The 10,970-nt window shown below is 47.1% G+C and overlaps 1 protein-coding gene across 3 annotated transcripts; it reads right to left on the minus strand.

The window, feature by feature from the left end:
- Positions 1 to 377: 377 nt before the first annotated feature.
- Positions 378 to 8,115, minus strand: LOC121397560. 3 transcript variants are annotated; one of them, XM_041574438.1, is made up of 3 exons: positions 7,397 to 8,115; positions 6,474 to 6,750; positions 378 to 1,818 (listed from the first exon to the last, which is right to left on the minus strand). In XM_041574438.1, exons 1-3 carry the CDS (start codon positions 7,744 to 7,746, stop codon positions 1,804 to 1,806), a joined length of 642 nt encoding a protein of 213 aa, XP_041430372.1. In that variant the 5' UTR covers positions 7,747 to 8,115; the 3' UTR covers positions 378 to 1,803. The 3 variants fall into 3 exon arrangements, with proteins under 3 accessions (XP_041430372.1, XP_041430370.1, XP_041430371.1); XM_041574436.1 differs by having other exon boundaries at positions 378 to 3,161; XM_041574437.1 differs by having other exon boundaries at positions 378 to 4,091.
- Between the last annotated feature and the right edge of the window lie 2,855 nt (positions 8,116 to 10,970).

Below are 10,970 nucleotides of genomic sequence, written 5' to 3' on the forward strand. Positions count from 1 at the left end.
GAAGTAAGCGTTGGTGTTAAAGCCATCAGCAGCAACTCATACGTCAGCTCACACAGCCATGGGCAAAACAGGTGTAGGGATGTCACAAAGAGCAAATTATTAACATGACCGGGGGCTTCTAATGGAGTTAAGAGACAGAGCTCAGCAGATATTTATTGGGAGAGTGGAAAGGAGGGGAGAGGGTAGACCAAACAATACTTAAAATTGCCTGCTTGTCAGCCTAAAGGACATCAGCATGTGGTTCTATTTTTGTGGAGCAGCAGAGAAAACCATTTTGTTTTATTAACAGGCCAGCTATTGCAGTCTTTTATAGGCCAAGGATACCCCTATCCCCTGGGGTATCTCACATCCCCCTCAAGAATGACACAGAGACTTAATTTGGTGCAAAATATGTGTGGAAGTCACTTTCTTTATTTATTACTTTTTGCTAAAAAGGACTAGGTACCCCCTGACCCCCAGCTGCGGCTCCTATCACCAACCTGGGCATTGTGCCCACACCGTAATAGACAACCATAGGGAGCAGGGATCATGGGGCCAAGCGCCCTCTGTGACCAATCAGTCGCCCATCCTCCTGCTCCCAACCGTGTGCATAACTGGCGCTAACCCCAGCCCCTTGCATGACTCAGACAAGACCGTGCAGTCAAAGTCTGCTCCACACTAGTGACTCTCCAAAGGGTAGGCCTGCACTGTAACCGTCTTTTCTCCTGGAGCCGCACTGCCGCTGACCCCCACACATTTGTAGCCGCAGCTGATTTCAGGGAGTACCTTTGACTTCACATATAATAATGCTCCAGAGGAAGGCGAAAAAACCCTTCGGTGTGTGTTTCCAATTGGCACCGTAGGGGAAAATTCCTTCCTGACCCCGTCTAGGCGATCGGTCCGAAGACCCTGGAGCACCTTCTTAGCCTCCATCCACCTACAGGGTGGGAGGGTGGGAAACAAAAAACAAAAGTTAGTCTGCTGCTCCTGGCTTGGTTTCGTCCTTAAAAGTCTGTCCCTTCTCTGCACCAGCCCCCTTTTACCTCCCCCAACCCGCCCCCTTTTTTCCCGCCACTAGGTATGTCTCCCTTTGTTCCCTTTGTATGTGTCCAGGGGGAGGGAAAGGGGGGCTGGGGTGGCAAACAGCCCCAGCTGCCTGCACATACCTAAAGCCCTGGGGGAAGGGGTCCCTTGCCTAAGTCCCACTCTCCCCTATACAGGTCTCGTTCCCTCTAGGCCAAGGATACCCCTATCCCCTGGGGCATCTCACATCCCCCTCAAGAATGACACAGAGACTTAATTTGGTGCAAAATATGTGTGGAAGTCACTTTCTTTATTTATTACTTTTTGCTAAAAAGGACTAGGTACCCCCTGACCCCCAGCTGCGGCTCCTATCACCAACCTGGGCATTGTGCCCACACCGTAATAGACAACCATAGGGAGCAGGGATCATGGGGCCAAGCGCCCTCTGTGACCAATCAGTCGCCCATCCTCCTGCTCCCAACCGTGTGCATAACTGGCGCTAACCCCAGCCCCTTGCATGACTCAGACAAGACCGTGCAGTCAAAGTCTGCTCCACACTAGTGACTCTCCAAAGGGTAGGCCTGCACTGTAACCGTCTTTTCTCCTGGAGCCGCACTGCCGCTGACCCCCACACATTTGTAGCCGCAGCTGATTTCAGGGAGTACCTTTGACTTCACATATAATAATGCTCCAGAGGAAGGCGAAAAAACCCTTCGGTGTGTGTTTCCAATTGGCACCGTAGGGGAAAATTCCTTCCTGACCCCGTCTAGGCGATCGGTCCGAAGACCCTGGAGCACCTTCTTAGCCTCCATCCACCTACAGGGTGGGAGGGTGGGAAACAAAAAACAAAAGTTAGTCTGCTGCTCCTGGCTTGGTTTCGTCCTTAAAAGTCTGTCCCTTCTCTGCACCAGCCCCCTTTTACCTCCCCCAACCCGCCCCCTTTTTTCCCGCCACTAGGTATGTCTCCCTTTGTTCCCTTTGTATGTGTCCAGGGGGAGGGAAAGGGGGGCTGGGGTGGCAAACAGCCCCAGCTGCCTGCACATACCTAAAGCCCTGGGGGAAGGGGTCCCTTGCCTAAGTCCCACTCTCCCCTATACAGGTCTCGTTCCCTCTAGGCCAAGGATACCCCTATCCCCTGGGGCATCTCACATCCCCCTCAAGAATGACACAGAGACTTAATTTGGTGCAAAATATGTGTGGAAGTCACTTTCTTTATTTATTACTTTTTGCTAAAAAGGACTAGGTACCCCCTGACCCCCAGCTGCGGCTCCTATCACCAACCTGGGCATTGTGCCCACACCGTAATAGACAACCATAGGGAGCAGGGATCATGGGGCCAAGCGCCCTCTGTGACCAATCAGTCGCCCCATCCTCCTGCTCCCAACCGTGTGCATAACTGGCGCTAACCCCAGCCCCTTGCATGACTCAGACAAGACCGTGCAGTCAAAGTCTGCTCCACACTAGTGACTCTCCAAAGGGTAGGCCTGCACTGTAACCGTCTTTTCTCCTGGAGCCGCACTGCCGCCACCCAATGGAAAAGGGGGGAGGGGTACCACCTTGTCCTTTTCCATGGCCCACCTATACCTCCTGTGACTTCCACCACTCCTGAATAAATGACCCGATGTTCCCTAAAAACAGATCCAAACCTTCACTTGACAGATGAACTCCATCTTCCCTAAAGAACTGGTGTTGCTTACTTCTTATGTTGTCGTGCCTTATGATACCTTTTCCAAAGGAACACATGAATTTATGCATGGCCCGGTTCACTTTCTTTCTAGCTTTTTCCACGCCTTTGGGTGAAATTGCCCCCCTCCAATTGCTCCTCTGTATAATGTCTGACCAAGCTAACCCCCCGACCTTCCTGTTTTCCAGCATCTCCGACAAGTCGGCCCTCATGTTCTCTATGAGTGCTGGAGTCTTTTTTGACGTGAGATCGTTTCCCCCTGTATGAATTATAACTAAATGCACGAAATTAATTCGATGGAGCGCGTTATAGAACCTACCTTTTAGCTGCTCCCATCTCATACCTCTCCAACCCTGCCATGCCAACTTCATGTGTTCCTTTGGTAACCCCAGCTGTTGCCCTGCTGCATGCTTTTCGGCCCAGAAAATAAATGAGTGCCCTATAACCAATATGTTGACAGCAGATCCGCACCTTGCTGCGAAGTAAATACATATGCAAGGTTAGCTTCCATTTTTCATTTTTTCCACGGGCCGTATATACTTCCTATATGCCTCTGATTTCCATCTCCCCATCTTTTTTATCTTCTCTATACACTCCCCCCTCATTGCTGCCTCCGTTGCTGCACCTATTCTGAAAGAATGTGAACTAAATTTCTTTGGGTCCCAACCATTGACTATTACTGCCTTCTTCAGCACCTGGCTAAACTGGAAAGCAGAAAGGGGGGATGAGTCTTTGTGCAGTAGTAGCAGCTGCCCACCCCCGGGCCGGACTGTCCTATAATTCACCAGTGCCTTGATCGTACATGTTATTTTACCTGTGGCCTCTATACCTATCCACCTCCCTTTCCCTTCCTGATCGGTTTTAGATCTACTAACATAGACCAAAGCTTTCCCCTCTTGTATAACTACGTGCTTGTCCATTAAACCTTTCCCTGCGGCCTTTTTTGATGGGGGGACCAATTCACTTAACCGCAACGCCCCCCCAAATGCTAATGTGAATGCTGCCCTGAACAGCATATATTCAAATTGATCAAAACAGACCTTTTTTAATGCCCTTATGACCAGAGTCAGCCTGCTCTCCACTATTGGTTCTCTTTCATCTACTCTAGGGCCCTCCGCTCTTGCCCATCCTTTCATAACTTTCCTAATTACTGGGCTGCGTACTATCTCAGGTCTACCTTCTGCTACTGAAAAATGGGAAATCGCCGCTAGCGTGGCGCTGGCGCCTGCTTTTGATTTTCCCTCCCTATACATTAACGCCAAAAATGACAACAAATCTTTAGTGCTGCCCTCTCTCTTACCGCTTTCGCAGAATAGTTGCCATCTTTTCCATGCCTTTTTGTATGCGGCAAGAGTTCTCTCGGATACAGATTTCCCGTACAGCTCTTCTAAGAGAGGTTCACCAACTGCCATAATTATCAGGGCAATTATGAGGTGTTTTTGCTGCGCTGGGTGCCAATTTAAAGAAAAGATCCCATTTTCCCTTGACAATGCGTCAGCCAATGTGTTTTCTACACCTGGGATGTGCTGCGCTCTGAATGAGATGTTAAACCTCATGCAAATTAAAACTAACTGTCTCAATAGATTGATTACTGGGGCTGAATCCGATGATAAGTTATTAACTGCACACACCACCCCCATATTGTCTGATATGAACCGAATTGCTTTATCTCTAAAATCTCCTGCCCATAGCTCTAGTGCTACTACTATGGGGAATAACTCTAGCAAAGTCAAATTCTTAGTTAAACCCAACTCACGCCATGCTTGCGGCCACCTTCCAGCGCACCACTTTCCTGCAAAGTAAGCTCCATAACCAATGCTACCTGATGCATCTGTTAACAATTCCAATTCTCTGTTATTCTTTGTCTCAGATAACCATAACCTTATTCCGTTAAATTCTGTCAAAAAACTATCCCAAACACCCAAATCTGCTCTTAACTCCTTAGTTATCCTTATTTTGTGGAATGGTTTTTTAACTCCTGTCGTAGCCTTTTCCAACCTTCTCTTAAATATCCGACCCATTGGAATTACTCTACATGCAAAGTTCAGCAGCCCCAAAGCCTGTTGCATTTCTCTCAACGTTACTTTTTTAGTCCCCATTAAATTATGTATTGCCTGCTTGCTTTTTTCTACTTTATCCCTTGGCAACCTGCACCTCCTGGCTTTTGTATCTATCTCAATTCCCAAAAATGTCAACTTTGTAGTTGGCTGCACTGTCTTTTCGTCCGCTACTGGGACACCTAACTCTTTTAGCATCTGTAAAAATATTAACAAGGTTTCCTGGCATTTCCCTGTTTGTTTGGGCCCTATGATTAAAAAGTCATCTAGGTAGTGGGCTATGGCCGCATTCCCCGACCTTTGGCATATAAGCCAATGCAAAAATGTGCTAAACATCTCAAAATATGAACATGAAATTGCACATCCCATAGGTAAGCATAAATCCACAAAAAATGCTCCCTGAAAATAACACCCGGTCAACTTAAAACTCTCTGGGTGTAAAGGTAAAAGCCTAAATGCAGACTCTATGTCCACCTTTGCTAACAATGCCCTGTCCCCTTGTCCCTTTACTATTTCTAAAGCTTCGTCGAAAGACTGGTACTGCACCTTGCACTGTTCTTTATCTAGTGCATCATTCACTGATGCCCCTACTGGATATGAAAGGTGCTGTATCATCCTGAATTTACCCTGCTCTTTTTTGGGCACTACGCCTAGCGGAGATACCACCAGGCCCTCTATGGGGAGGACTTCAAATGGCCCTGCCATCCTACCTGCTTTTACTTCTTTTTCAATTTTTGTTTTAAAACATCCTCATGCTGGCCAGCTGATTTTAAATTTTTATAGATTTTACTAGGGGGGGGTGTTTGCGCTACAGGAATCTTAAAACCGTCCAAAAAACCCTTTGCTAAGAATACTGCTGCCTCTTTATCTGGGTAACCAAGTAATGACTCACTTAGCTTGCCCATCTGCACTGGCGTTGCCGCTCTTTTGCTGAGCACCTCGAAAGGGCTGCCTGTTTGCTTGGGTCTCCCTTCTCTTGTTACATTCACTTACAATATGAGAAGATCCACATGCAGAGCATGCATGCCTAAATTTGCATGCATACCCTCTATTACATCTCCTCTCGTTGTATGCGAAACACACGTTCCTTGGTTTGACCGTATAGCTCCCTTTGTTCACATTATAGCTTGTACTACTCTCTTTAGACACCAATCTTGTCCATAAATCTATGTCCTTCTGCCCGAAAGATAACATTCTACTATTTACAATCTTTTTCCTGAAAGCCTGGTCATAATCATACCATGAAGTACCCTTGTAAAACAGATATGTGTCAATTATTGTATCAATGTATTTTATGATATTCAAACTCTGCTCCGGCTTTTTAACTAGGTATACGCTTGAGAAAACCAAAAACCCTTTCAACCAATCAAATATCGATTTTCCCCTTCTCCCTTTTTCCTCCTGTTTCACCCCTTCTTCCTTTTCTTGAACTGCTTCCCTAGTTAAACTGTAAATATCCACAAATTTACCCTCTTCTATAGACTTTCTCGCTTTCTTAGGTAAATGTGCTGCAGTCTCTGTAAGTGCGCATGCATATGTATCCCCAGCCCCAGCTAGGACCATTACCGGAGTGGTTTCTTTTGAATTTTTCTCTATACCCCCACCTTTCTCTTTGCCTTTCAGATACTTCTTAAGTATGGCTAACATTTTACCCCCTTCTGACTCACTATCTGAATCCTCTGAATCAGAATCCAAATCAATTGGTATGTCATGTTGCACATTCAACTCACCCATAGGTGCCTCCTTTGCAGCGGTTGCCACGACTGGTCTCTGTGTGCTTGTATCCTCTTTCTGCACCCTTGTATTTGTTGGATAGGCTTCTTTTTCCCTCCTTGTTGATGGGCCTGCCTCCTCCTCTTGTCTTTGCGTTCTTTCTCTCCTCCACTGCAACCAGCTCTCCTCTTCCTCCCTGTTTCTAAACTGGATACTCGGCACCCGATAACTCTCCCAATATGGAAACTCTTGTCCCATTGCCCATCCAGGCATCCTCTGGTTATACCATTGCCTATGTGCAGGAAAAAACTCATAATTATTGTCATAACCTCCATACTCAGTATTACAACCATCCCCCTCCCACATGGCATTAAAACCGTTTCCGTTCCACTGTTGGCAACCTCTGTGACCCCATCCCCTCTGGGGGTTCCGTTGCTCAAAAACAGGTCTGTTGTTTCCCCTAAATCTGAAACTCCCCCCTCCCCTGGTCGCTGGGGCTTGGAAATGTTCAGCACCCCATGCTTGGCCATGTTCTGATCCTCTGCGTCCCTCCTCCTCAGGGTTGGGGGCAGCTTCCCTCCCCCCATACTCTTCCCCTGGGAGCTCCTCTATGCTTGCTCCGCCCCCCTGGAGGGGACAGGGGTCGTCGGTGCTGGTTCTGCCCCTAAAACCTGGGCCTGAGGGTGTCTGTGGGGCCCTAATGGCTGAGCCCCTCGTTGCCCCCCCCGTCCCCTTGGTGGTGGCTGATGCCTTATTGCTGGCGGGGTGTAGGGCATTGGTGTCCGTGGGAGACTCGTTGGTGGCGTGGGGGGGGGCATTGGTGGCCGTGGGACAAACATTGGTGGCCGTGGGAAAAACGTTGGTGGCGGTGGGAAAATCGTTGGTGGCAGTGGGGACCCCCTCCGAGCCCCCCACCCGCCTCCCCCTTGAACCTCCAAACCTCTTCCTTGGATACTCCTTGTTGCGCTGCTCCCCGATCCTCTGTGCGCCTCCAAACTTCTTCCTTTTCCTCGCCGCCGGTCCAGCGCTGCTCGTCGGTCCGGAAGTGACGTCATCTTGATCCGGTTCTCGTTCTCGCGATGCTTCCTCCTCTTCGCTGACGACGCCGTCTCTTCCGCCGCATCCACCGCTCGCCGACCGACTTCTGACCTGCAAGGAACAACTTACCCTCTTCTTGGGCCTAGCGATGTCCTCTGCCGAGCCTTCTGACTCTTCCCGGAACCTCCTGGGCATCAGGGCTTTCCTCTTCGTCGCTCCGATCTCCATCACTTGGGCCGCATTCGCCTCCATCTCAGCGCTGACCGGATCTCTTCAAGCTGCAGATTTCCTGGTGAGTTTTTTGCCGCACAGCTGTTAGCGATCTGCCTGAAACAAAAAACAAAACAAAAAACAAAAGTTAGTCTGCTGCTCCTGGCTTGGTTTCGTCCTTAAAAGTCTGTCCCTTCTCTGCACCAGCCCCCTTTTACCTCCCCCAACCCGCCCCCTTTTTTCCCGCCACTAGGTATGTCTCCCTTTGTTCCCTTTGTATGTGTCCAGGGGGAGGGAAAGGGGGGCTGGGGTGGCAAACAGCCCCAGCTGCCTGCACATACCTAAAGCCCTGGGGGAAGGGGTCCCTTGCCTAAGTCCCACTCTCCCCTATACAGGTCTCGTTCCCTCTAATAGAGAGATGTGATTTGTCCTTGGAAGCTTTCCAGCATTCCAGTCCTGCTTGCAGAGCACCTGCGAATCTGCAAACGCAGTCTGTAAAGTGTTGCAGGACTCTGTCACTGAAGGGATTACTATTAACTTGTTTATTTGTGTTTGCTTTACATATTTCATGGCCTATGTTAACCCTTTGGAGCTTAGTGAGGGACACAGCCAATGCAACCATGTTGAGCTTTTTACTTCTTGCAGCATTACATTTGGTGTTTGAACATTTTGATTGTCCATTGCAGCCTGTGGCCACATGAACATATACAGTATCTGTTACATAGTTACATAAATTGGGTTGAAAAAATACAGTCAACCAAGTTCAACCCCTCCAAATGAAATCCCAGCATCCATACATACACCCCTCCATACTTTCAGATAAGTTATATATACACATATCTATACTAACTATAAAGTTTAGTATTACAATAGCTTTTGATATTATGTCTGTCCAAGAAATAATCCAAGTCACTAGGGATGGGCACATTTTTTCACCTTGTTTCACCACGGAAATGACTCCCATATACTTGTATAGCGTTGTGCGACAAAAAAAAAAGCGCGCGCAAAAAAAATGCAAAAATTGTCGCACTGCAACATTTTTTTGCCCATCAAAATTCGCCCATCCCTACAAGCCACTCTTAAAGGCAATAAAAGAATCAGCCATCACATCATCACCCAGCAGTGCATTCCACAACCTCACTGTCCTCACTGTGAAGAACCAGCTACGTTGCTTCAAATGAAAGTTCTTTTATTCTAGCTTGAAGGGGTGGCTTATGGTGCGGTGGTCCTCTTTATGGGTAAAAAGGTCCCCTGCTATTTGTCTATAATGTCCTCTGATGTACTATAGAATGGAAAATACTATACTAAGAATGTGGAGTATCAGTCACTGTCATTCCACTGCAAATTGTGATCAACATAACTTTAGATCAGGGGTCCCCATCCTTTTTTACCTGTAAGCTACATTCAAATGTAAAAAGTTAGGGAGCGACACAAGCATGAAAAAACTCCATGGGAGTACCAAATAAGGGCTGTAATTGGCTATTTGGTAGCCCCTATGTAGACTGTCAGCCTACAGCAGACTCCATTTGGCAGTACACCTGTTTTTATGCAACCACAACTTGTTGCACTATGTGCCACTAGTCTTATCTGTAAACAAACTTGCCATTAATCCTATAGAGTCCTGACAGGTCATGGGACTAGTCATCACTCTGAGACCAAATTATGATAAATATAATTAAGTACATCTGGATCAAACAATGTAGGAATAAAAGCAAAGCCAATTGTTGAACTTTATTTCTGGGTATTAATAAACAAGACTTAAATTCTTTTATGAATTCTAATAATATATCCTATCCCACTGCGCTGCCAGTTACCAGTGAGTCAGAGGTAATAGAGCAAGTGATGTGCGACAATGTTACAACACAGAGGAATTTCTTTCCATATCTTTCTTTTCTTGCCAGTTCTAGTGAAGTTCTATGTATCAATAACGCAATTAGTTGTGGAACAAATCCAGGGCAGCAAGCTCGACTGCAATATTCTTTATTGGGAAGCAGAGTTACACAACATGTTTCGGGCAATGCCCTTTGTCACACTTGACAGATCTCAGACGACATGACAATCAGGATAACCCCTTTTTGCTAGCTTGCTATGTTCTAGGCAGCAGTGAGAAGGCAAGAGCCATGGGAGCAAGAACACATGCATACTGCGCAAACTGATGCATAAACTTGAAATGATTGCACAGAAGCATGCTTTGTTCCTCGAAGGTGAAGAGATGGTGGAGAGAGATTCAATGTGGACACGACGGGCTATATGGTGCACAGGAGCAGGACCGCCATCAGAAATCGCAGGTCTCCATATGACAAAATTTCCTGGGCCCCCTGGGCTGCGCCCACTGCAAGCCCCACCTACAGGTCCGCACTCGCCACCACACAGTAAAAAAACAAAAAAAATATTGGTGGCCAGGGCCCCCCCATTAAAAAATATTGGTGGCTAGGACCCCACATGAGAAAAAAAATTGGTGGCCAGGGCGGGCAGGGCGGGCCCCCACCCACCCCAGGGCGCCCACCCACCCCAGGGCGCCCACCCACCCCCACATTATACAAAAATTGGTGGCCAGGGCCCCTTAAACGTCCATGCCTTTCCGAAGTCAGCAGCTCTCAGAAAGATGGGGGGCCCGGCTAATCAAGTAAGTGTGGCGTGGCCGGGCCCCCCTTACCCTCGGGCCCCCTTCAACTCTCCCCCCTGTCCCCCCCCTGATGGCTGCACTGCACAGGAGAGTTTGCAGGAGGCCGTTATTCATATAAAGATCTTGCTAAGCCCTTCAGCCACTGAGCTAAAAATAATGCAAATGCTACTATTTAGATACAACTAACACTTTCTTATCTGAACAGCAGGTGTACAGGAGTACAAAAAATGAATCTCTATTGGAAAGTTATGGGCTATCTTGAGTATCTATTCTGTCTGAAAGCTAGCTTTTGGGACTTATGGATGTCAATACTATCTTTCTTAGTATGTATGTATGTATGTATGTATGTATGTATGTATGTATAACAATTTATAAAGCTCGAAAAGTATATCTAAATATGCACTATACTATATATTATTATACTATGTATATACAGGGAGGCCGCGTATTATTCTAATTACAATTATTACTAAAAGTATAAATACACAGAGATGTCATGTAGTATGAGACAAAGTTGGAAGGAGGTCCCTGCCCCATAGAGCTTACAGTCTAAATAAAAACATTACATCTGTATTATTGACATGAAAGGAAGTACTGTGGTTGTTCCAGATCTGCTGCTATCCCGCAATTTTTTCAATGA

This window comes from Xenopus laevis, chromosome 8S (assembly GCF_017654675.1).
Source record: "Xenopus laevis strain J_2021 chromosome 8S, Xenopus_laevis_v10.1, whole genome shotgun sequence".
NCBI lineage: Eukaryota > Metazoa > Chordata > Amphibia > Anura > Pipidae > Xenopus > Xenopus laevis.

What these genes read in the sequence shown, in the direction of transcription:
- LOC121397560 (XM_041574436.1), bottom strand. Translation starts at nt 7,746, where the DNA reads ATGGAGGCGAATGCGGCCCAAGTGATGGAGATCGGAGCGACGAAGAGG. An exon ending in AAGGAGTATCCAAGGAAGAG is followed by an intron (nt 6,751 to 7,396) that starts GTTTGGAGGTTC and finishes TTTCCTGCACAT; the next exon opens with AGGCAATGGTATAACCAGAG. An exon ending in TGCAAAGGAGGCACCTATGG is followed by an intron (nt 3,162 to 6,473) that starts GTGAGTTGAATG and finishes TTTACTTCGCAG; the next exon opens with CAAGGTGCGGATCTGCTGTC.